The sequence below is a fragment of the Helianthus annuus genome, chromosome 14, assembly GCF_002127325.2.
Source record: "Helianthus annuus cultivar XRQ/B chromosome 14, HanXRQr2.0-SUNRISE, whole genome shotgun sequence".
NCBI classification, from domain to species: domain Eukaryota; kingdom Viridiplantae; phylum Streptophyta; class Magnoliopsida; order Asterales; family Asteraceae; genus Helianthus; species Helianthus annuus.
This window is the reverse complement of record NC_035446.2, coordinates 158,848,709-158,875,407: the sequence shown is the minus strand read 5'-3', so window position 1 is coordinate 158,875,407 and position 26,699 is coordinate 158,848,709. Positions and strand designations below refer to the sequence as shown.

Sequence of the window (26,699 nt, the reverse complement as noted above, 5' to 3'; positions counted from 1 at the left end):
CTCCGTAGACTTCAAAATATTAACTGAAATAACAAATAAAATATAACTTTTATTAAACTACATGAGCCATTAAATCTAACTAATTATTAGAATGTTCATGTGTAAAGCATAACATATTATCTGGTAGATGAACCAACTTGAGACGTGATACATATATGATAGACCTTTGTTGCACGGCTCGAATGGAACGTATAACATCGGAAGGCTTCAGGGCAGACAAAAACAATTGTATTGTGTGACCACTGTATATTACGATTTTGGGTTAAAGTTCTTCTAATAATAATATTTTCTTACATATAACGTAAATATTATGTTTGTAATATGTTAATAATAAATAATAACGTACGTCTTATCTTGAAGAGAAAGTTCAAAACAACATCGATCACGTTTGCCTTCTATTATTCTCCCAACCACATCTAAAACCAAATCAGTCAAATCGTATAGACCATATATAAAGTTTTATATATTTAATAAAAATTATAGATAGAGAATTAATATGTACCAACAATATCCATTTGAGGTCTCCTGTCATGCTTCAATTCTATAATGGAAGGGACCAATGGATATAAAGAAGCACCCCTTGGAATCGTAAGCATAAGTGAAGAAAGCTTTGTATATTCGTTGATGACAATTTTTTTCTCGGACCAAACTAACACGTAATTCTGGTACTTTGGGTACTCAAGATAGTTGAGATTCTCAATTTGGAAATGATTCAACGAAAAAAAAACCACCCATCAATGACGCGTTATTATATTTGTGTATCAAATGTTGTGGGACGAACGCAACAATTTTTTGTCTCTAAAATGAAAAGAAATTTAGTGGTGGAAAAACGCTTACTCGTATAACACAAAGTAAATTAAAATAATGTTCTTACGTGTTGATCAAGAAATATAGCCACTAATATCTTTCCATCGACGTCATGCCAAATAAACTCCACCTTAACAAAGATTATATTATACCATGCTCTATCATTTCTCAATGATGAAAATTCTTCAACGGAAAAATGATCAGACATATCCTATTAAGTGTTCAATATTAGTTAACTAAAAAAAATAAAAACTCCAGAAATAAAATTTAAACTAAAACATGATTAAAATTAAACAACAACAAATTTAAATTTAAACTAATACATAATTAAAAGTTACATAATTAAGATTCAAACTAATTCGAGAAAAAAAAACTACAGTCATCATAAAAGTTGTTCTAAGGTTCCCAAACCATTTTTTCATCCAATGGTGGTTCGTAAACCGCCCCAGGGTCAGTTTCGTACCCTTCAGCCCAGGTCGGTAGTTCTTGTGTTTGATTGTAGTTTTCCACATAAGGGGGGTTTGAAGGTGGAGGATGCATAGGCAGTATAGGAGTGTTTGGCACCGGACGACGGCACCCCTCAATTTGTAGTCCACCAAATTGTAGTTGAGCGAAGGTATAGTCATACACCCAATTCAACTCTTCATCCGTCCAACCAAATGGATCATCATGTTCAGGGTTTGCCACTGGAGGTAGGGTTGAAACCGAAGGTGGGGTTAAAACCGGAGGTGGGGTTGACACCGGAGGTGGGTTTGCCACCGGAGGTGGGTTTGAAGTTAGAGGGTTTGAATCAGGAAGGTTTAAATGGCGATGGGATGATCGTCCATGGTTTGTTGATCCTAGTGATTCAACGGGAATTGGATAACCACCGCCCATACCTCTCAATTGATATGTGTTTGGAGTGATTTGTAAACTGAAAAATACAAAAAGACAAATAGATAATACTTGAATTTAGAGTATCCAATTTATTTGACTACTTACTTTTTAGACTTATATGGTTAGAAACTAATGTTGTTAACGGAAGATTATGTTGTACCGCTAACTATTCTATCGCTTTGTACTATAAGAAAAAACCCCTATAGGGACGACACCTATAGGGATAATACAACTTGTCCAAAACCATTTTCTGAAATTTCTAGGCATGTAGAGTGCAGAAAGCTTTAAAAAAATAAACCATATCTTGTAATAGTAATATAACTTTAAAAAAAATAAACCATATCTTGCGTGTTATTAATCCTTAATTAACTTTAAAAAAACTCATGTAACAGTAATATAATATATTAATTTTAGTAAATGTTTTCTCTTTATTTGATGTGATGTTGTTATCCGATCATATAAAATTGTAATCTTTGAAAATTGTGAAGATGACATATGATTATATCTCATGCGAAAACGTGTGACTGAAAATGTAGATTTTTAGAAAACTTAAATAGTTTTTTTTTTCATTATTATTAGAGTTTAAATAATAAATTTTTGTGTTGTTCGAATCGAAATGTTTGTAGGTTGATTAATTAAAAGTGGATGTACATTTGAACTGGAACTGAAATTCGGTTCATGTTTGGGTCGATCAAATAAACCGAATTTTGTAAGAATTGTTACATATTCTGTTTTAGATACTACACATGATGAATGATACTTTTAAATCTTATAAATGGGGTTGGCTAAAGGCACCTCATTTTTTACTTTCCATACCTCTTTCTAAAAAGGGGTAGGCTAAATGCACCCCCTTTTTACTTTTCATACCTCCCTTTCCAAATATATTATTTGAAACTTGTTAAGTTTCACCCCCTTAGAATCCCTATTTTTATAATAGATGCGGAAGTTAGGGCCAAGAAGTTCATACTAAAATTATATTATTTTAAAATAAAATATTGTATACATATAATATAAAATACATAGCTATTCACGTCGCTATATTTTTACAACAAATATATATGTATAATACTCAACTAATACAAGATCTTAAAATTCTGCTAAATCATAAAAAAATTATTGTTTACTGTGAGAAGCCATTGTTATACCTTAATTATCTAAAATTTATGATCTTCATTATGATTAAGGATTAGGAAAAGGGAAAAACCTGTAGTCATACAATCTTTTAAAATGAGAAAAGCAAATGTGTAAAACGAAAAGAAGTAGCGAACATCTATTTCTTGGTGGTGGATTGATGGTACAATTTTTTTTTACGATATTCAATGATTCAAATTGTATTTTGAAACTAAAATGTTTAATATAGACTCTAAATTTTAACGCCAACAATTAATATATTTTTTACAGTAACTTTCTGGATGAATATATATGCTCTATATATTTGCATCAACTATTCTGGTCATGGTTGATTTAATAGATTTTTTTTTTCTTTTTGGAATTAATATGTAAATGACAACCTGAAGTTATCGACCAGAACAACAAAATTGTTTACACATAACTATTCTGGTCATGGTTGATTTAATAGATTATCTTTTTTAAATTGAGATAGATAATGATCACCTAAAATTTGGAATAGAATAATAAATTCTAAGATCGTTTACAAAGAAATAGAAAGGAGGTTTTCTGTTTGTAACAAACAACAAAAACCTACGTTATATAGGGGACTCGACCGAAATAATCCTTATATATTCAAAATTCAAGTTATTGAAAGTGGATAAACCCCTAAAAAGCTTGAGATGTTTACAAATATAATTTTATAAGTTCAAGTTATTGAAAGTGGATAAACCCCTAAAAAGCTTGAGATGTTTACAAATATAATTTTATAAGAATTAGAAAATAAAAGGTCTTACTGTATTTTTTTTTAACTTTGAGGGGGGAGTATAAACAGTAAAAATAGAAACAATGGAGGTACATTTAACAACACCCTTCTAAAAATATGAAATCTAATGTTAACTTGGTATGTAACAATACTCAATTTATATATGTATTTTATTTCATCAAATATCATTTCTAATAAAATAGGGATATAAATTACCCACATGACTATAACTACATTTGAAGAACAATGAATAGATTCGACAAACATATATACACATCGCTTAAACTTCTACAAAAAATTGATGTGTATTAATAACCAACTGAACTTCGAACAAAAAATTGATGTGTATTCATGATATACTATGAGATTCCGTAATGAATAACATATACAAACAACATGATTATTTTTTATTTGATGGTATCACATCAGTGTAAGTTTCATATTATTGCAACTGTGTAACGGTTTTTATTTTTTTTAAATGCAAATCTGGATCTAAAACTAATTTTCAATAGGAGATATAATCATGGGATAATATCAATTACAAAAGGATAAACAAATACGAATTCAGTTTGTATAGAATTTTCGATAAACACACATTCAGTTTGTATCAAATCTGGATCTAAAACTATTAGCTCGGCTTTTTAATAAAAAAAAGAGGCAGTTAAACAATACAGATCCAAAAACCCCAGTTATTTCAACATTTACAATCTTCTAAAGTTAAAAGCTACAGTTAAAAGTTACAAAAAAACCAAGAAATTTGAAAGAACTTACAACAATGCAAGAGGGAGATGTGAAAAGCCGACAAAAAAACTAAAACCTTGATGTGAGAGCCGAGAAACAACGCAAGATCCAGATGCAAAGAGTCGATATATTCTGAAATCAAAGTAAATAGAAGTTGTTAGGTTGATGTTTTGAAAGTAGGATTAGTTCAACTGAGATAAACTTACAATTTAAGTTGAGTGTAGTTGAGGGTTTGTAAAGTGTTTGTAGAGTGTTGATACATCTGAATTATTTATAGAGACTGAAGCAAACATGCTGTCTTTCAAACAGTGTTTGTAGAGTGTTGATACATTATAGAGACTGCAGCAAGCAAGCTGTCTTTCACACAGTAGTAAAATGTTGCTTTTTCAGCTGTAGATTGTACTTCCCTGCTGTGGGCCCACCGGAACAACCAGTTATTTTGGCATCCATTTTTGTCTGTAGCATATGTCAAATGGGTTAAAATATTTATAAAAAAAATTTAAAAATATGTCAGAAAAGATATAAAGTTGCTCAAAAGAGCTCAAAATCTTACAATCTGTTGAATCTTTTTATTTAAGACGAATTATTATATAAGTAATTCAAAGATGTACAAGAGTTGACCGGTCAACCTAACACCAGCATGACCCATTTGCCCATTTTAGTTCATGACCAACACAAAGCATCAAGTTTTATATCATATCAAAACACAAAACACAAAATATAGTCAAGTTTATATAGCATGTTAAAAATTAATATTCAAGGTTTAGAAATTACCAAAAAAGAGCGAAAAACCGACTGAATTCGAATCGCAGCCCATTCTTGCCTAACAAACAAGAAATCTTTAGGCGGAGCTCTAACCACAGTAGCCACAGCAGCCGAAAACGAAACCTCATCCGAACGTGACGCATCCGAAGTCGACAACCGTCCCACGCCTTTCATCGCCTTAGAAGATGAACTCGTCGAAGAAGACGAACACCCGGCTGACGGGCTCCTCCACAGCTTCCATGTTCTGCTCTTGTTACCCCCAGGCTAAAATTGTAAGATCGACGCCCAACCTCTTTCCAGTACTTTGACACTAATGCTCCGTTAGTTCTCGCAAAGTCAACCATCATAAAATGCATTTCAGAAATCAAGTATTAGAAAAAAACATAAACGCGTGAATTTATATAATTTAGGTCAAATCATTAAACTTTTATAAACACATATGACAACTTGATAACGACAATAGCAAAAAAAACACTAAAATAAAAATAAAACTTACATTGGGAGTGTCTTTAATTTGAACACCCACAAAGTGCAACTTCAAACGGTAGATCCGGCCACCAAACGGTAGATCTGTGTCATCGCCACCATCTTCCACCCACAACCACCAGGTAATCTGAAATATTACACAGATCCGATTCAAATAACATGATAACATGACATGATACAACAAGTCTAACAATCATTAAAACATATACTAAAAAAATTTACTAAAACAAACAATTTACTAAAAAAATCAATTTACTAACATGACATGATAACATGACACAGATCCGATTTTTTTACAAAAATTTTACTAAAACAAACAATTTACTAACATGACATGATAACATGACACAAATCCGATTTTTTTACATATATACATTTTTTGGATTAAAACAAACAATTTACTAAAAAAATCACTTAAAACTTATAAAAACCAGTTTTATTTAAACTGTAAAAAACCAGTTCTTTTTAAATATGATATTTAACCAAATACAATTATAATATCATCTCTAAATCTTTGCATAAAATGAGAATTTACTGTAACAAATATGAAAATGTTGGTAAATATGATATTGTTATTATTATGATGCAAGTGATATATGAATTTATTCCGCTAAACAAACCGCAACTTAACACATACACTATGCGAAATGCACTCGAAAGGGAGCTTCTTGTGAACGATAATAGGATGGTGAAGTTACTCGTTTGTTTACCTTTCGCCTCTTGAACTTTCTTTCTCTGCCGTCTAAATACATGAAAGACGACATTTGCCCATCAACACCATCCTCCAGAGGTAAAGATTTGATATCATCCTCAAAACCATAAGCTAAACCATGCAGCCTGAATACAAAATCACTTTTAAAAAAAAATCCACATAGAAGACTGCATTTACAAAAGGAAAATAGAGGCTGACCCGTTACTTGATTCGCACACGTGTTTCAACCGCTTTTTATCCATTCTTGTAAGAGGCGCTCGGGTGAAGAGCGCCTCTTCTCTCCTTGCTCGTTCTTCCACACAAACTGGTATGTTTTATATAGAAATCTGTACATGGACACAAATCAGACAAAAAAAAGTTCTAATCTCAACAGAGTAACATAATTAGCATAATCATTTAATGAAGTCTATAAAAGTAAACATGCAAAAGATTTCAAGAATTTCATAATCTCAACAGAGTAACATAAACTTGAAACTGGATCGATTTGTGTGTTTACCTTCATCTGAAACATGATTCCAGAGAGATTCATGGACAGACAGTCACCTGATTCCGGCCATTCTCCAGCAAATCTGTGGATCCCTTGGTGCCTTCGACATCTGAAAAGCATATAGAAACTACCGTCAAACATCATAACTTGCCAGATATATTCATTAAACGGTATCAGTTCTTACTAAGTTACAAGATAAAGCTTGTGATAGATCTCATGAAACCCTAGATCTGCTCATCAAACGGATCTGGTGATAGATTCAAACGGATCTGGTGATAGATCTCATGAAACCCTAGATCGCCGAGAGAGAGAGAGAAGAGAGAGAGAAGATGTGATGTTATTTTGTGAGATGTATGAGGAATGAGAGAGAAAGCAATTGGTGATCCGTGTGAAGTCAAATGGACGGTCCAGATGATGATCCGTGTGAAAAAGTTAAAAAAATGGACGGTTGAAGATGATCCGTATAAAGGGTAAATGGTTTGTGTTTTCTTGTGCCTTAAGACTTGTACATTGTGCATTAAGTGTTTTTTCAACACCTTGTTGAATTACCATCTTGTCCTTCATATATGCTTATTAAAGTAGTATATATATATATATATATATATATATATATATATATATATATATATATATATATATATATATAGGGTAAGGATAGTGTAAAAAGGGCCTAAAGTGTGAGAAGTGTAAGAAGTATATTATAACACTATATATAATACTATATAACACCATATAAACACCGTATAACAATATGTAACACCATATAATACCATATAACACTATGTAACACTATATATCATTATATAACAAATATAACACTATACATCTATCATAGACATGCTATCAGACAACATATAGTGTTATATTTTTTATATAATGATATATAGTGTTACATAGTGTTATATGGTATTATATGGTGTTACATATTGTTATACGGTGTTTATATGGTGTTATATAGTATTATATATAGTGTTATAATACACTTCTCACACTTCTTACACTTTCAGCACTTTTTACAGGATCCTCTACCTATATATATATATAATAAACGTTTGATTGTTCTACTAAACACAATGTCCAATATGGTAATTAACTAGTTATAATCTTCTCATTTTTCAGATACAAAAAACTTGGGTAACAGAAATTGTATAAATGTAAAATGTCACAATCTAAAGATTAAAAATGGAAATATTTGATATTATACCTTTTAGTAGGTAAAACTGTCAAAGTTTAAAAAAGAATACATCAAATTATCTCAAAACAGGGTATAAAGAGGAACTACGTTTTGAATTTATTCACACCAACTTTTTTTTTTTACTTTTTATGTAAGTTAAATCTCTAACAAAACTTATAAAATTAATTTAAAATGCGTAATGTTTTATGTTAGTTATATTTTATTTGTAAAATCAAAAAATAATATTTATCAGTCATTTTAATTAAATATATTCGTGATGCGGAACTAATATACTTTTCCGAGCCGAGCTTTTTTCGAGGATTTTTCGAGCCAAGTTTTTTCAGAGCGAGCAACGAGTTATGAGCTTTTTGAACACCAACATATGCATTGTATATGCTCATGATCTATGCCAAAACAAGTGACTGTGGGACAGGGGCGAGGATAAGTGCCCCCCCACCGGCCGAATTTTTCGCTCAGTAGTGTTATATATGTAGTTTTCGTATAGAAATTTTTGAGTATATACGTTTTCGCCCCCCGATTCTATAGAAATTTTTGTAGTACTTGTAATAATCATAGGTTACTTGATCATTGTACCAACAATATATTTTATTATTCATCACACTTATACATTAAGAACCACGTTAATTCATGTCACCTCAAATACTGCAATCTTACACACTCTCACATGACGTATATGTATAATCACATATCAGCAACCATTAACAGATATACAATTCTAGATGTGGATAATAAGGTTTGTGGCTGGGTTTACTACTTTACTCATCATCTGGATATTCATCTAGGAACTGCTTTATAATCTCTCGTTCATTGGTCGTTATATCAAAATCATCAGCACCCAATCTCTTCCACAAAACAGCACTAATGCTCTCAGGGTCTTTATCCACAACCTGCACCAGTTTAAAAAGCAAAAAGGTACTTAAAATAGGGACAGGTTGTTGCATAACCTATTAGAAATGATCAAGTGTAGCAAACGCGAGATCTTGTCAGCTGAAGATCAATCTCGGGTAACAAGAAAGATATAAATGTGACATGGGTCAAGACGGGTTCAAGTTGGGTTGACCAGAAAAAATATTGAACGGTACCTCGATATAGTTGTTGATGTGGCCATCCTTGTTGGCAGGAGTAACAGGTTCATATGTATTGGTGATCCATTCGCCATCAACTATGTACTTGTACTCGTAACGCCCTTCCTATTATGAAAACTTAAAATAAGTACCTAAAATAATTAGCCTGAATATATTTTGCATGAAAGGTCATCAAATTAATTAAGTTAAATTATAGGACATGTAGGTCACCTATGACGGCCTTAATCTACCATTACATCCCTGAGGCCCTGACCACTGGCGAAGCTTGACCCGAATGATGGGGGGTCGAAAACGTGTATACCAAAAAATTTCTATAGAACCGGGGGTCGAAACCGTATATACCCAAAAATTTCTATACGAAAACTACATATATAACACTACTGAGCGAAAAGTTCGGGGGGTCGGGCCCCCCTCCCTACCCCTTCTATACTTCGCCACTCTGACTTGAAAATCAACATTATTTTTCTCCTTAAATAGGTTTATATGTATGGATAATGTATACAAAGGCTATTCAACTGTGATTTTTTTTTCTATGAAGACCGTCCTCCAAACACATTTAAGAGTCTCAAATTGACACATTTATCCCTTAGCATCCGTTCTTATATATGGCTGTCGTTATATTTCAACACTAGAGTTAATTACCAGCAACTCTCTATGAAGAATCCATGAACCATGCTTCTCCTCATATGTTAATGGAATCTTCTGCAATGAGCCAACAAATTTAACGTCAAATGAGTATCGGGTTAGATGTTATTGATAATTCTTTTAAACTATTGGGCCCAGCAATTTTGTTCTATTTTCATTAATAGTTCTTGAAAACTAGAGGCTTTACAAATTACCTGACCCCATCCGACATCAAGTCCAGATACTTCCACTGTGGAACAGTCATCACCATTCCATGTCAATGTAATTGGTCTCTTTCGTAGGCCTGTAAGCTTTTATAAATAAATTCAGTTTAAAAACAATGAGAGACCAGGGTTAGAATTGGTAAGTATAAAGTATAAACGTTCAAAACAAACAAAGATCATGAGGTTGCTAAGTTGTGTTGATTTTTAGAATGCGACTTAAAGTATGACTCACAATGTCAGCAGTCGCACTTTTTATTGCGTCCATATTTGGGAAACATTTACGGTTTCTCTGCATAGAAATAAGAACAGGGTGATAAGCATTGTGTACAAAGACTTTGCCATATACTGATATACACACAGGTTTTTTTAACAAAAAGGATTTTAAAATTTTAAGTGCTCACAATATTTGACCATTGAAATCAAAAGTCCTAGTTTTCAAGTTCAAAATTGACAACGAGCAGTGTTGACAGACTGACGGTTACATTAAAGTTAAAAATCAATCTAAAAAAATGAAAAATTTATCTATAAAAATTTAGCATTTGTAAAGTATTAGGTTTGAATGTATCTCCACTGTTAAGAGTGAAGAAGAGGCAAATAGGCGAAACGCTATACCAGGAGTAGACTGAGGGCGTTATTTAGCTTATAACCTTGAACCCAGAACATGTATGCCAACTGTCAAAAGTAGAATTCACATAAATAATTTCATCATTATAAAAAAGTAAACAAACGTGCAGGCGAATAAAAGAGTACATATTTGAGAACATCCTTTCGGAAAAAGCACATATGCACAGGCATGCTATGAGAAGCAAACTTTCAGAAACTACGTGCCGTATTTTTTTAAGATTTTAGTATGGTCTGCCCTAAAACAAAATTATATCAATGGTGCAGGTGACGTGTAATGCAGGCAATGTTGGAATAATATGAATAGATGGATGGTCACAAGAATTAATGCAAGAAAACATTAATAAAAAACGAAAAATATTTTAAGAGTTTAATTTCAGATTCTGCATACAGCGGTTGCAGGAGCTCTTCCAAGTCCAGCAGTGCAATGTATGTAAGTCACTCCACCATTTCGATTAACAGCTTTGTGTAATTTGCTAACCACAGCTGGAAGGCGCACCCTCAAATCAGTCCCATCAAAGTCTCTGATCCATAACATTTAATGTTAAACTTACATCAAGTGAACCACGTTCAATGCATGATACAAGGCCACACATTAACCTTTAAATAAAGCAGTATAGTTCATCAAAGAATAACAGATACCTTATTTCAGCACGTATGTGTTGAATGTCATCGAATGTGCTGGCATATTCACGAATTGCACTGATGTCGACGCTAAAATATCTAGTGAAAATGTTAATGAAAAACAAGAAATGCACCTCGTCGGTTAAAAGAGTAAGTTGACCAAGAACTTATCACATATGCAGCATCAGTTATATACGGCATGCAAACCTACAAATTTAATCCAATAATATGCTATTTAATATCTTTACTTTGTATCAGAATTTGTTGTGGATACTCGAGATCTGAGTCTTGTTGCAAGCAAAATACGGTTTTCACTTTAATACTCCGAAGCTTGTCAACATCTTCAGGCGTCTGTCATGTATAAAATAATAAAATATAGGTAAGAACTAAGAACTCAGAAGAAGGTTTCTTGAAAAAAAAATCGAAATTGGGAGAAGAGAGCAACATCACCTGTAGACATGATCCAACAATTAAGTCGGGACGAATGAAGTTGTAGTTCATTCCAAGTTCATGCCTATAAGTCAAAACTGTAATTAATGCATTAGCAAAAAGATGCTTGGCCAAAGATGTGGGTTAGCCAATTTATGTTCCTGTGTTCGTTTATTCTTGAGATGGGAAAGAAAAGAATAGAAATAGTCAACATAATGATACACAAATGCATGGCCGGCCCTGAAGGTGGGTGGGGAGGACCACCGGCCAGGGCCCGATATTTCGAAGGGCACATTATTTTTTAAAAAACTCCGACATGTATATGTAAAAATAAATAAATTAATAAGCTATACTCATACAAACACCAACATAGGCCCACTTACAAAACTATTTTTATGGTTTAGATTAGTTATAGCCCATTGGTATTAGGTTTAGACCTTTAGTGAGCTCAATACTCATTTTCGTTAAGGCCTAAGGGCACGTTTTTTCGAGCTCGAAGAGGGTTCATGAATTCTCAGGGCCGGCCCTGCACAAATGTAACAACAAATACCTCTAAAAAGACTTAAAATTGCAATCTAAGATATATACTAGAGGGGGCAATCTTGACCCAAAGCCTTCCAAATGGGTCAATTTGGGTTGTTTTTAAAATTATATGGGTTAATTTGGGTAAGATATTTTAACTAATTGGGTCATAATGGGTCACTTGAAATTCCATCTTGTTATTTTCGGGTCAAAGCGGGTCGACAACATTAAAGAAATGGGTCGATGTGGGTTAGTGTCTTAAAGAAACGGGTCGGTTCGGGTCGGGTTTCGGGCCGACATGGGTTTCTGCATGGACGGGTTTCGGATCACAACAGGTTTTGGGCCGGCACAAGTTTCCGCACGAGACGAGTTTCGGGTCGGCACGGGTTTCGTACCGTTTCGACGCGTACCGTTTCGACCCGTACCGTTTCGACATGAACCGTTTCGACCAGTACCGTTTCTACCCGTACCGTTTCGACCAGTACCGTTTCGAATCGAACCGTTTCGACGGGAACCGTTTCGACCAGTACCGTTTCGAATCGAACCGTTTCGACGGGAACCGTTTCGACCAGTACCGTTTCGAATCGAACCGTTTCGACAGGAACCGTTTCGACCCGTGCCGTTTCGACCAGTACCGTTTCGACCCGTACCGTTTCAACCAGTACCGTTTCGACCCGTACCGTTTCGACCAGTACCGTTTCGAATCGAACCGTTTCGACAGGAACCGTTTCGACCCGTGCCGTTTCGACCCGTACCGTTTCAACCAGTACCGTTTCGACCCGTACCGTTTCGATCATTACCGTTTCGAACCGAACCGTTTCGCGATGAATCGGTTTTCTACGATGAATGTCTTCAGAAGGTGCTTTTTTTCTTTTATAAATTCTTCGTTCGCGAATTCCCATCTTTCGGGATCGATCTTTCTGATGATGAAGATTAATTCAAAGCTGGAGTTCGTTTCAGTCATGCGCACGTAGTGATTAGTTTGTTATTTGAATTCAATAAAAGGGTAAACGGATAATGTCTTAGCCTTTACCTAGTCTTTTGGATCTGCAGCTTTTATCCTACTTTTTCTAGTATTTAAATAAGTCCTCTCTCATTATGTAATGCATGCATTGATGATAACTACCATCAAACTCCAAACATTTCCATCTCAATTCTAGTTTTAGGAAACAACAAATCTTACAAGTTAGAATGATGAAATATAATCAACCCGAACCAACCCGGACCTGTTTCAACCCGATAAAATTGCCCCTTGATGTACAATCTCTCTCTCTCTCTTTTTTTTTAAAAAGCATTTTTTTAACAAAACTGACCCGACCCGACCCGAAACCCGTTCTAACCCGGACCCGTTTCAACCCGAACCCGTTCTGACCCGAACCCGTTCCGACCCGAACCCGTTCCGACCCGAACCAAAACAACCCTTTCTTTAATCGACCCGTTTTGACCCGAACCCGTTCTGACCCGAACCCGTTTTGACCCATGACCCAACCCGACCCGACCCGACCCGTTTGCCAGGTCTAGATTATATACGGAACCAAAAGATGCCATAGACTTAAAAGGCCACTTGAAACTGACTTCAGATATCATATTACACAATCATTAGACTTACCAGCACCCATTGCTTCAGTCATGTTTGTACTGTAAACATCAGATTTCTCCTCATCTTTGGCATCTTCCGTGTTTGCACTAGGTGTGGGGCTAGACGTTGCCTACATAATCAAACACATTATGATAGATAACAATCACACCATGTTTTTACTAGAAAACTAAATTCCTAGTTAAGCTTTCCTGTGCATGTAGTTACCCATAGGTTAGCTGCTGTATATAGATAGAAGAATAATGCAGCTACCAAAGGTTACGAATATAACAGCCACAATTATTTTTGACAAGATAAATGTAGAAAAATCTACATTCTCTCTCGCAACAGAAATTCACTCTTATCCTAAACATCTTAATGTCCCTTACAAATGCACAACATGGATATCTTCAAAGATATCCGTTTTACTTTTATATAACAAATAATTGCATTTATAATTTAAAATGACGGTACGGCTATCAAAATGAAATCAGTAACTCTAACGTCTGCCAACTAAAGTATATTTATCTATGCTAACATATAGCATTGTGAAAACATGCATCTATAAAACAAAATCCCACCTTTGCAACAACTATCACAGACTGACAAACTCCAAAAAGTTAAAACTGCTCTCATGATTATCACTACTAAGTACTAAGTGTTTATTAGAGTGCTCAGTAACCCAGTACCATCATCCTCATAACCCAAAGTTCAAGCAGGCAAGCACAATTCTACGAAATGAAACCAAACCAACCTACGCTCGATTGGAAAAATTTTGTCCCAAAGGAATAGATGGATCCAACTTGGTGATTTTAGTGTCATCTAGCTATTTTATTAAATTGCATTTACTTAAGACCAATGAGAAATCATAGTCAAAGATCAAACAAGTTTGATAGTGTGGAGTGCACACTTGTTTGAGAATGCTATGGTTTCACTTTCACACCCGAAATTGCTTTGGATAAGCATGTGTAAAACTGAAGTTAAATGCCATTAGGCAGTTATAACCGCTTAGCGGTTTCCCCTGGATTTGATAGCTAGTATTTGGTCATTCTAAGGGTACACGAATTCCGACAGATTACCAACACTAGTTCTGGATTTCTCTCAAGAATTATCCGATTGAATTTTCGTGAGTACAAGCAAAATAATTCAACCTGAAAGTGTTATACACAATTTTAGAGATATCATCCAAGTGTTGACGATTGAAAGCCAATCAAACTCCAACACAACTAACCTAACCGCATGAAACGAGATGTTACTTTTTCACAGTTCAGTATAGCAATCACGGAGTATCCTCAACTTTCCACGAGATTCAACATAAACAATAAACGCACAAATTCAACAAAACATACACACTAATCAAATTAATTAGTCTTACCTTAACCACACAACTTTTCCGAAGATCTGTACAAATCACCAATCCCTGTCATGATGACAAACACGCAAAATTACACAACGAATACATACACACGAAAACACTCACATAGGTTTTACCTTCATATTCACAAAGATCGGATAATTTGTAGATTTGCATTTGAAGGTGCATAAAGAAGGCAAGGCTGAATAGGATCTGGTAAACGTAAAATAAGTAAATAATCATAGTGAATTTTATACAATTTAAGATGAACAAAACTGATTGAAACAAACCTTGAAACATTTGTGAGGCAATTCATTTTGTTAAATCTAAGTGTGCATAAATCAATCACTCTGAATGATTAAAAAGCAGGTGTAGTGAGTGAGAGGTGGAGAGACAACGATATCGTTGGGTGTCTGTTTTTGATATTTTCGTGTATTTATACATGGTGGGTCCGGTGGGATAGTGCTACCAAAAAGGGGTCACCTTTTCAGTGATTCTCGGAAATGCCATTCACGAGTTCACGTACTTCATCTGAAAAAGGAACTGGGCCTTGCACATTGGATATGGGCCTTCTCGCCCACGGCCCACTTTCTCTGAATTAGATTTGTTATCACTCTTTTCTAAATTAAAGTGTGAGAAGAAATTTATAGGATCATTAATGTGTTTTATACTAAATAAACATATCGGTGATTTAAGCTCGAAAGTTAACTTGATAGTCACAAGCACAGCTTTTAGAATAAGTTAAACAAATGGTCTTTTAATTGGATTTAAAATCAATGTTAGTATGTCAAACATATAATATTCGAGTCATTTCAACTTCATTCATCTTTTCGTTCCTTTCGGGAAGGAGTGTCCGTCTGATGTTACGGAGAGGGAGGGGTGCGTTTGTGAGCATCCGTAAGGTCGTGAACAGGGGCGCAACATAGTGGGGGCAGGAGGGCCCCCCCCCCCCCAATTGAACTTTTCGCATAGTACCGGAGGAGAATGTAGTTTTCATATAGAAAATTTTGGGTGTATACATTTTCGACCCCCCGGTTTTATAGAATTTTTTTAGTATATACGTTTTCGACCCCGGGTCAGAAATCTCAAGCTTCGCCACTGGCCATGAAGGATTGTGTGAGGGGGAGGAGGAGGCAACCGCCAAAGTGTAGGAGAGGGGATATGTGAGCCATATTGATAATCTTATATATCGTTCTATATTTCATTTCTCATGAGACCTTCATCACCATCGTGACCGAAAGCCAAATTGAAACCTTAACCACCACCACAACACCTCCTTGCATCAAGACCACACCACACCCGAATAGAATCACCCATACACAGGTGTAGAATCGACTTGAGTTTCGGTTTCTATTGTGTTTAGGTTTGTTCCAATTTGTTTTGATTCAATATGAGCATAGGTAAGTTGGTGGGGGTGGTGGTGGTGGGGTTGGAACAGTTTGTGTGGCTCTTGTTTTGCCTTGGCACTGATCAGTGGCTTCTTGAGTAACCCATGACATCCAATCGAGCTTTACAAAAGCCCATATTGAAAGCTAGAGATTTCTGAAGAATTTCACAGACCCAATCTTTTTAAAGAGCTGGGTGGTGGAATTGAATTTGAAGCCGTCTGCAATGATAAAAGTGTCAAACAAGTCAGGGTTAGCTGCCCATTAGCTGCTCAAGATAGGCTAGCTAAAAGCTAGTATCAGGCCAAGCTTAAGCTTGTTAATGAATGTGCTGGAGCCCAAGCTTGATTAGACTCACGAGCCTAAATATAATAAAATTTATTTTAAGTAGTATAATATATAATAATCACATAACAAAAATTGTTATATACGTAATTATGATAAAAAACAACTAAACTTGGACACCATTGTTGCTTAACTTGGCTACTCCTTCCCTGTATGTGTGTGTCTCACCCTGTAACCAAAACTGTTAATAAAATTCATCTTAAAAAGACTAACCATTCGTGCAAAGGCTCCAACTTTAACCTGAGATTATAAGTGAAATTAGTTAGATATATCTTAAACTCTAAAGAAAACACTATTTATTAACTATCAAGATAAGTGAAGAGAAAGCTTACATTAATTATCAAGCTGATGAGACTTGATATATTTTCATTTCCAAATCATGTCCCCTAAGAATTGAAGAGCTGGGACACCTCTGATTTCTACATCAACAAGAGGCGCCTGCACCAGAAGCAAACTAGACAGCTCTGGATCATCCCGGATCATATCAAGTGCCCGTGTCTGGTCCTGAAATATTATTTACAATGTGTAATTACTAATTAGACTAATTGAATCGGTTAAGCCTCTATTTATGAAACAATTTCAACCCATTTATATAAAAATTGATCAATATGGGTTACATGTTAGTGCCAATCTTTATCGTAAAATCACGATCAACGGAAAAGTCAAAGCTATCAATAAGTTCTTTGACTCCGAATTTCCAACATTATTATTTACATTGTATAACAAAACCATTTTGTATAATTTCTCATATCGTCCTGCTGTATTAGAATTTGACGAACCGTAATTATTATAATATAATTTTGATTTTTTTGAAACCGTGTATTAAACATAATAATAAGAGAACATCTGTACCTTCCTTTTCATAGCACAAAATTTGCAGTCAGAAGCAGACGGGGGAAGAATTTGATTAACAATGAGCCTCTTGACAGGAACATTTTCCTTCGTAAGTGAAGCGCGCAACCTTGATGATTCATTGATTGCCATTACCTTTAAAAAACAGAACGAAAGTAACAAGGAAATTCAACTCAATATAGTGTTTCAACTGCATAAAAAGAATTATCTTTTGAGTAAACTAATCTTGTTTCGGTATAGTTCACTTGCTAAAACAAGTTCTAGTTTTGAATTTTTAATCTATTACGCTAAAACAAACAGAACTTGAGAAGCCAGTCAGGAGTTGCCAGATAAAAGGGAAAAAACTGAATTTTGAGGTTAATTGTAAAATTATCCAATAATCAAATTAGGGTTTCTTTAAATGGATTGGTGTTCTCTTCAAGGTTCTTAGGTGTTCGTGTTTGACTATCATTTTCAGGATTATCTGATTCACATTCCTGAAGTCGCACTAACCAGTTTGAAAATGCACACCCAAACGCCCCCTTTCAATAAAAAAAAACATAAAAGAGGTTCTAAAATCGGTTTTTAAGTGCGCACAAATGTTATTTTGAGAGTTGTGTTTTGAGTTATCTTATCTTGTATTGGAATAACTTGCTTCACTAAGATGGTGTTTGTTTTTAAAGAGGTAAAAGGTCTGCAGTCTGCGGACCACATCTGCAGGCATCTGCAGGAGAAGAAGAAGAGGTGGACCAAATGTCTGCAGTCTGCAAGGAGAAGAGGGTTTGTTTTTTTTACATAAAAACCTCTTCAACACACACACAACACACACTGCAGACCTTCTCCTCTCTCTTGTCTCTCTCTCTGCCTTCATCTACCACCACCACAACCACAACCATCCGCCACCACCACGTCGGCTACCACCACCGCCACCAGCACCGCCATCAAAACCCACCACCACCGCCGATCTCTCTCTCTTCTTTCCCTCTCTCTCTCTCCTGTCGCCCCCCCCCCCTCTCTCTCTTCGTTCCACCACCGCCATCAAACCCACCACCGCCATCAAAACCCACCACCACCGCCGATCCCTCTCTCTTCTTTCCCTCTCTCTCTCTCCTGCCGCCCCCTCTCTCTCTACGGTCTCTCTCTAAAAAAAACCCTAAATTCATACCTAGAGATGTGCGGGAGACGGTGGAGTCCTCGAGGTGGTGGGGGTGCGGCTGGAGATGTGCGGGAGACGTCGGAGGTGGCGGCGGTCTGGAGGTGGCGGCGGTCTGTGGAGCAGGAGAAGGGTGGAGGAGGAGAAGGGTTCTCTGTGTTTTCAAAATGTGGAGGAGAAGAGGTTGTGCAGACCTTAGAAGACATTGATTCATGTCTGTATGAAGAAGAGGTCTCGCGGACCTTTTTTTAATGAAAGGTCTGCGAGAAAACAAACAAGCTGCGGACCCTTATGTCTGCGCGTGGTCTGCGCGGCGCAGACATAAGAGGTTCTGAAGTGCTTCTAGCAAAAAACAAACACCACCTAAAAGAATAATACTATATTCACAACAGAAAATACATTTTAACCAAAATAAATATGGAACTTAACTAAGGCTTTCACAGTTCAGAACAGCTTGACCTATTTTCCTTAAAATGGGTCTATTTGGGTGGTCTTCAATCTCCAAGACTCCAAACAGTCGAATCGAAAAAACTTTACTGTTAGCTAGATATAAATTGGTCAAGGGGTCGGCCAGGTCAACATCAAACAGGTTGACAGTCATCTAAAGAATTTTCAAATGCTTAAAACCTCCTAAATTGCCCATAATAACTATTTATAACGTCTAAAGAAAAGAACAAAAAAGAGTTGACAAGTCAGCCTAATCCGTCCCGAACCATATAGAACATTACCCGTTTTGACATGTTACCCAAACCCACCCATGTTGCCTCCTCTAAAAAGCTAATCAAATCGAACTGAACCGTTTACAGTTCTAGATATGTGTAGGGTGTATTACCGTAGGAATTGTCACTATAACAAATTCTGTTGAATCGGTATCGCGAAAAAGCTCGCGTACTTTAATCATCCTCTCCCTTAGTTTCTCCAGCTTATCAGACTACATGATCATGAAAAAGAAAAAAAAAATTAATTTATCACTCTTGTGAAATATATTTGCAACTACAATTTCATTAAACGACAATGCTTACAGCATCTTGACGGGTTTCTTCTTGCCCAAATACATTTTTAATGGCTGAAGTAGCAGATGATATTTTCTGCCTAAGCTGTAACATGCAAATTTGTAAATGAGAATATTAACAGAAATTTTATCAACAATTTTTTTTTGCAATGATAATAGAAACTTAAGGCAAACAGTGAACTTTTTTTAATTTACTTTACCTTCAGTATCTTTCCAATCGATGCATCCAAGAAATCAGGCAATGACAAAAGCCGCAGTGTATGACCCTGTAAGCACATCATATTATGTTCAACACATAGTTATTAAAGGCGCTAAGCGCACTTAAGGCGCATAGGCCTCGCCTGGGGCCTAGGCGCAAAGCGCTAAAAAAGCGAGGGCCTGAAAAAAATTAAGCGCATGATGAAAAAAAGTTAAGCTATATTATGTATTAGGAAAAGAATACTATTCTTCAAATAAAACAAACAATATCTATTATATAAAACTATATACCGTCTATTTAGAACCAAAAGTTCTAAAAATATTAGTGTATTAGTGTAGAAAAGTAGTTTTCCTTAAATAAAAGTAGAAATCTGGCTAGAATCTTGTCGGAATTTGGAGAATTTGGCCGGAAACTCTCCGGAATCTAGGAATCTCGCCGGAATGTGCGCCTGAACCATCACCTAGAGAATTAAAGCGCAATTTCCTCGACTTAAAGCGCAACTAACTCGCCTCACCTGAAAAATGGGCCTAGGCGCAAGAGGCGATGGTTTTTAACAACTATGGTTCAACAAACTTCCTTTTAAAGACGAACATAATACTTTAGAAGAAAAAGAAGAAAAAAAAATAACCGTTTTACTTACTGTGGGTGCAGTATCGAAAACTATACGCGTAAACATGCTATACTCTTGCGATTCAAGAAATTGTATAACCTGTCAAAAGATTTAGGTGATCAACAAGACTTTTTTTATTATTAGGTAGATAAACAAAGTAGACAAACCTTATTAGTGATTATAAGTCAATACCTTAGAAATTGCAATAGCTTCATCTAAACCAGGAGGAGGTGTGTCTAATAGCTCCCCTAGCTTCAGCTCACCTAACTGTAATCGATCAACGATTAAAAAAAATATCGCAAGTCAAATATTTTTAAAAAAACTAAGCCAGGCAAACACAGCATTTACAAACGAGAACTTAGAGGTGGCAAATTGCAGCCCGTATATGTGAAAACTGATCAATTTGGGATATATTTGACGGCGAAAAGATCCGATGTGTAAAAGACAAAAGTTAAAAGAAACTTTAGCTAAAAACAAAACGGTTCGAATGGTTTAAAAGTCCCCCAAAGCATACCCAAGTTTTTAAAACCTCCAAAAATTCATAAAAAAATGGATCATTATGTTACTTATAGTTTTTATAATCATGTTTAGTAGATTAACTATTTACGAAATCCAACAAAGATTAAAAAAGGGTTTGAAGGTCAATCCGACCCATTTTGACCCACAATATTAAGATAGAAAAAAACAGAAGGAAAAACACATCAAAATGGAAACACTAAAGTAAAATTTAAAAAAATAAAAAAAGGTTAAAAATATATGATTAGGTGTTTTACTTGATCAGCAAGCATTCCAAGACCCATGCCATCCATGAAATCTTTAACTCCGGTTCCACCATTCTTCTTGCTTACATCACGAAACTCGTCTCTTGCTTTCTCGGGATTTATCTGTCACAAGGTCATCAGTAGCATTTAAACATGCATACACCAATTAAAATGACGATTTTATATATAAACTGAAAAATAAGGCATTAAAACAAATGATTTATCATACAAACCTCCAGAGCAAAGAGAGGAGAAAGAGGTCCTTCAACAGGTACAAGAGTCCCGCCAGTCAAATCCTAAAACACAAAGATGCAGATAAAAATACAATTTTCAACCCGAACCCTTACCCAACCTCTGATATTATTTAATCACACAAGCCGGGGCATAAAATGTATGCATTACCTGGGCAAAGGAGTCACTTAAAGAGTGTGCAGGATCGGTTGAAACCACAAGAGTTGGATGACCATTATTTGCAAATTTCACAGCAAGTGAAGCAGCGCAGCTCGTTTTACCAACACCACCTTTCCCGCCAAGCATGTAATACTTTCTTTGAGTTCCGGATACCATTTCATCAAACTCTGCTGTGGTTTCAGCAGGAGCTACAGCGGATCTCACTGCAGTGAAGTTTTTAACATCATGGTTTTCCTCTATAGTTTAGCATACTCTAAATATGTTTGAACAATACGAGACTTATATGTTATACGAAAGTTATAATCGTTAAATTGTTTTATATCTCTTAATTGGTTATAAAATTAAAAGAGTAAACTTCTGTTTTGCTCCCTGTGGTTTGGTCACTTTAACGGTTTTGCTCCAAACCTTTAAAAATAGCCATTTTACTCCCTGATGTTTCGTTTTTTTTTTGCCAGTTTGCTCCCCGCCTCTAACTCCATCCAAATTGTTTGTTTTTCCATTTTGCTCCCCGCAGGGAGCAAACTGGCAACAAAACCAAAACATCAGGGAGTAAAATGGCTATTTTTAAAGGTTTGGGGCAAAACCATTAAAATGACCAAACCACAGGGAGCAAAACGGAAGTTTACTCAAATTAAAAATACATTACACTTAGTGAGGCTGGCTGATTTTCAATGTTCCATTAAAGGATATAAAAAAACTAACTGTATTTCCAAAATACGCATTCTTGTAATTGTAATTTGTAATTATTATTCTTGATTACAGTTTACAAAAGTTATACATATTAGGCAATCTTTGAATAAAAGTGATCATGTTTTGTTGGCAGTTGGCACTACATGGCGAAGCTTGAGATTTTCGACGGGGGTCGAAAACGTATATACCAAAAATTTCTATAAAACCGGGGGGTCAAAAACGTATATACCCAAAAATTTCTATACGAAAACTACATACCCTCCACTACTGAGCGAAAAGTTTGGGGGGTCGGCCGCCCCCTCCCGCCCCCACAAAGCTACGCTACATCATTTTAAAAGCGTCAAACATGCAGTCATTCCGATACGATGTGCCAACTATGATTTAGAAACAATTCACCTATATTTAAGGGGGTGTTTGGCATTACGTTTTGGACATGTTCTACTGACTGCCTGATTGAAGTTGTAAATTTGTAGTAATCATGTTAATTTGTTGTGGCTAATTCTAAACCAACTATTTCAACCACAGATAATAATAAGATAAACATAATCAGTCATTGTATCCAAACACAATAATAAGATAAAATTAGCCCCAATTTGGAAAAAGAGACTCAAAATTAATGGGCCACGTGGAAATCAATGAAATATCTCACCTTTAAACAACTTTCTTGATTGTTTACAGTTGGATGAACGGGAACGAACACTATAGCTGAAGATGGCGTCGAGTTTGTATGGATTGAAAGTGGTTGGATAAGAAATAAACCCGGTTCGTGGTACCGATGTTAAGCGGTTCGGTGAAAGAGGAGAAGAAGAAGAAGACATGAAGTTAGTGGCGTGATAAGATGCTGCTATTGCCATTTTGCTTCGTTTTTGGGGAAAATCTTGAAGGTCGTATGGGTTATAGGGGTGGGTGGGTTCGCAGAGAGCGCTACAGAGTTGGGAGGGGATTGTATTATGTATACCTAACCAACCAATCTCCAACTCAAGCGAGTTAGACAATGCGTTGCGGAGCCGTGAGCGTGGGTGCTAGCCACAGTGGCTCACGAACACCACAACGGCCAAGCTTCAGCGGGGCGTGAAGGTGGTGGTTGGCCTTATTGGGCAAGAATGGGAGCGTTTTGGGGTGCTATTGATGAAGTTACCATAGCAGGCTCAATTGAGGGGGAGTGGACAAGGCGTCTAATCAGCGCCATGTGTCGCAATATTAGAGGATGAATCAGGGTTGTTGCTTAAGCCACAACACATAGTCTTACACAATGTGATTGAGATAAGTCTAACGAGTTTAGTAACACAAACCATATGACACATTTAACATAGGGTCCAAAACCACGGTTTAAATGCATCATTTATTGTTTTTTTGTATACAAGGCGTAATTTATTTGTATAAATTTTATATATGTTTTATAGAATTTTAGCATCATTTACCTAAATTTAGACATGAATAAGTTTTATATGTGGTTTAAATTTAGACATAAATAATGTATCAATACAACCTACAAAGTTTGTTGTAAAACATAATAATGTACAAAATTTATCGTCTTACAAAAAGGGAAAATCGCACCATACCTATACTTTATGCTGATTTTTTGCATGAAAAGTGTACCTCACCTACACTATGTACGCCACTCGCCTTTTGTAGTCTAAAGTGCAAGACCATGCGCTTGAAATCGTCTTGCGTCTAGGCGCGTCTAATACGCACTTTTTAAAACCAATAACATGGTTGAATATAAGTAATGTAATACTACAAACGACGTGTCACGTTAACACAATTCACAAGCAAGGTTAAAAAATATGAAAACACTCACATTAACACAACTCACAAGCATGGTTAAGAAATATGAAGATAGAAATAACACGGTATAATAAAGCCTTACCAACATCTATAATCCATATTTAATTATAAAATATCTAATTATACATAACACTAACACTATGTCATTTTGAAAGGAGTCATAAATGTGTCATTTCAAAATAAACGGTTTAAGTGGGTTGAACTAGTTTAGACATGTTTTTTTTGGGACGACTAGATCACCCGGTTAGGCCTTTGGCCTTTGATCACTCAGGTCACGAATAGGAATCCCGCAGTTGGCATATTATTGACAGTTTGAACCGGTGCCACAGTTCGCCCCCCGCAAGATTCGACCATGAGACCTCCCAGGGAGGAACCCCACATAAGTGGATAAACCTTCTCACCTCCCCCAAACCAATTGGTCTGCGGATCATTGGCTTTAGACATGTGTTTTAATCGTGTCATTAACGTGTCGACCCCATTTATGACCCCAACTTGTTTACCTCAAGCATTACATATTTAACTTTGTGGTGAGTCATTTAGTGTTAACGACCCGTGTCATAAATTCTCAGCCCTCATATTTAAACTTGTTATATATTTGTATGTTAAATAATTAGATAGTTTATAATTTCATGTGGTTTATTAAAATGCCAAAATGGTTGGTTTGACGACAATCAATTACACAAATGGTTTATATGGTATCTTATATTACAGGTTTGTCGATCCATAACGGTTTCTTTTTCTACAACAAACCCCGATTCTAACAAAAGCTTCGATTGAGAGTGAATTGATACCAACTTATGATACCTCACTATGTTGTTTTTGTCAGAATCGTCTCAAAGGCATAATTCCTAGTTTCATTTTTTCTTTTTCAAAAAGTAGAGCCAAATTATCTGTCTTATTTTCAATGAATTCGATATGAGTAGCAGTAAATTCTCACGCGATTCCATCAAATCTAGGCAAACATTAGCGTCGGAGATTGCTCTGATTCTCATATGTAGGAAGCTATTCGACAATATTCTAAGGTTGGATGGTGTGGGTGAAGCCCCTTAACCCCCCCCCCCCCTTCAAATGGAGAGTTCTCATTGGTCCACCTAAGCTACAAATGGGCTCCACTCTTAACTCCCGTTTCATGCACGTCATTCTACTCATAAGATCCTCTTTGACGCCCCTGAGACGGTATTAAGGGTTTTAAAACTTCGTGGCAGGGGACACTACTCCACACCCACTAATCTAACATAGTTTATCATCTTAGATAAATTCAAAGTTACACGTCTCTCTTGAAACAAACTTGATCCACACCCACTAGTAACAAAGTTTATCATCTTAGATAAATTAAAGTTACATGTTTCTCTTGAATCAAAGTTGATTGACATCTATAAATCTCCCCCACCCTTGAAAATCTTGTGACTTAATATCTTCCACAAAGATTTCAAATGTCTCATGTCACATACATCGTTATTCTTCAAATTACCACTCAATGGCTTATATAACACTTTTGAATAAAGGCAACACTTTTAGCAACATCAAAGGTGTAAGAGTGGCAATAGCAACAATTATCTGTTGCATGTAGCATCCCCTTATGTATGCAAACAATCTCATTTATTTCAAAATTAAAAACACAAAAAACAGAAAGAATACATTATAGATATTGAAAAGGGGATATTGAAAAAGAGGGTATTGGAACTCATTTTATCGTGATGATATTAAGTGAGGGTGATAGAGAATAACGGGCACTGTGGATAATTTACATTGTTTGTTTTCCTTTCTCTTTTTTTAGTAAAGGTGAAAATAATTATTTGACATAAATTCAACATCCTTTTAAGTAAAAAGAACTAAATGTATTACCGGTCGATAAATGTTAAGAACTATATATGTAGTATTTGAAAAAAAAAAACGTATCATATTCCAAGATACCACTCGTGTAATTAACTCTATATAATAAGGTTTAATTAAGTTAATTAATGCATATGCAAATAACACTCAAATGTCCTAACACACTTTCATCATAATTTAAACCATGTTTATAAACTTTCTAAAAATACTTTCAAAGGTTAAAAATTGCAGGCCAATTTTTTTTACGTAATCTACCGGTGTAAAGTCGATTTTACTTAAATGAGTATTATTTATTAAAAGTTAAAATATGAAAAAAAAATAGTCCCTTTAAGAAGTAACATGAATACATGAGGCTTTATTTTAAAACTAGTAATAAGAGTTGCGCACTTTCGACGCGGGTACTTCGCAAATATTGAACGGATTAGTCCAAGCGTTATGTGATGTGTTAACCAAATGGAAACGTACGTTTTGACGTATCCGATTGAACTCAATGTATCCTATAGTTGCATTGCGATTGGATCAAAACGTAACGTAAATTAAATTTATATCGTACAATCATAACATATTATACGCGACCCGACTAACTCGGATTTATATTGTCAAGCCAAAAACTCTCTAGGAGTTAAAGTGGCATTTAAATAATTCATAAAAAGTTAAGTGGTTAAAAATTGCATTTTCTA

General features: G+C 35.5%; 2 protein-coding genes and 2 long non-coding RNA genes across 5 annotated transcripts; all 4 read right to left on the bottom strand.

Moving 5' to 3' along the window:
* Positions 1-139: 139 nt before the first annotated feature.
* LOC110904606 lies at positions 140-631 on the bottom strand. The gene is made up of 3 exons (XR_002572668.2): positions 503-631; positions 347-416; positions 140-242 (listed from the first exon to the last, which is right to left on the bottom strand). It is a non-coding gene; the product is annotated as an uncharacterized LOC110904606 (long non-coding RNA).
* A 3,600-nt stretch (positions 632-4,231) lies between these two features.
* On the bottom strand, positions 4,232-7,050 carry LOC110904604. 2 transcript variants are annotated; one of them, XR_002572666.2, is made up of 8 exons: positions 6,932-7,050; positions 6,757-6,856; positions 6,459-6,586; positions 6,259-6,385; positions 5,559-5,675; positions 5,072-5,389; positions 4,504-4,753; positions 4,232-4,429 (listed from the first exon to the last, which is right to left on the bottom strand). It is a non-coding gene; the product is annotated as an uncharacterized LOC110904604 (long non-coding RNA). The 2 variants fall into 2 exon arrangements; XR_002572665.2 differs by having other exon boundaries at positions 5,072-5,675.
* Positions 7,051-8,509: 1,459 nt separating this feature from the next.
* LOC110904608 (phosphoglucan phosphatase DSP4, amyloplastic) lies at positions 8,510-15,599 on the bottom strand. The gene is made up of 14 exons (XM_022150452.2): positions 15,292-15,599; positions 15,139-15,214; positions 15,023-15,067; positions 13,681-13,780; positions 11,571-11,647; positions 11,395-11,471; positions 11,139-11,219; positions 10,888-11,020; positions 10,488-10,547; positions 10,108-10,164; positions 9,867-9,962; positions 9,670-9,729; positions 9,025-9,132; positions 8,510-8,829 (listed from the first exon to the last, which is right to left on the bottom strand). Exons 1-14 carry the CDS (start codon positions 15,315-15,317, stop codon positions 8,698-8,700), a joined length of 1,128 nt encoding a protein of 375 aa, XP_022006144.1. The 5' UTR covers positions 15,318-15,599; the 3' UTR covers positions 8,510-8,697.
* Positions 15,600-16,755: 1,156 nt separating this feature from the next.
* On the bottom strand, positions 16,756-23,502 carry LOC110904607 (ATPase GET3B). Its single transcript, XM_022150451.2, has 12 exons — positions 23,048-23,502; positions 21,700-21,911; positions 21,531-21,593; positions 21,310-21,420; positions 20,729-20,803; positions 20,567-20,635; positions 19,928-19,993; positions 19,738-19,812; positions 19,548-19,646; positions 17,584-17,718; positions 17,064-17,235; positions 16,756-16,971 (listed from the first exon to the last, which is right to left on the bottom strand). Exons 1-11 carry the CDS (start codon positions 23,250-23,252, stop codon positions 17,098-17,100), a joined length of 1,248 nt encoding a protein of 415 aa, XP_022006143.1. The 5' UTR covers positions 23,253-23,502; the 3' UTR covers positions 16,756-16,971; positions 17,064-17,097.
* Positions 23,503-26,699: the final 3,197 nt, after the last annotated feature.

Bases quoted from the DNA above. Each gene is read 5' to 3' on its own strand.
- LOC110904608 (XM_022150452.2), bottom strand. From the start codon at position 15,317: ATGAATTGCCTCACAAATGTTTCAAG. The intron at 9,730-9,866 runs GTAATTTGTAAA...GGCTCATTGCAG, and splicing joins TTGATGTCGGATGGGGTCAG to AAGATTCCATTAACATATGA. The intron at 9,133-9,669 runs GTAATTAACTCT...TTTTCATAATAG, and splicing joins TTCTTCATAGAGAGTTGCTG to GAAGGGCGTTACGAGTACAA.
- LOC110904607 (XM_022150451.2), bottom strand. From the start codon at position 23,252: ATGGCAATAGCAGCATCTTATCACGCCACTAACTTCATGTCTTCTTCT. The intron at 21,912-23,047 runs GTGAGATATTTC...ACTTCACTGCAG, and splicing joins ATCAAGAAAGTTGTTTAAAG to TGAGATCCGCTGTAGCTCCT. The intron at 21,421-21,530 runs GTTTGTATGATA...ACCTTGTGACAG, and splicing joins CTCCTCTCTTTGCTCTGGAG to ATAAATCCCGAGAAAGCAAG.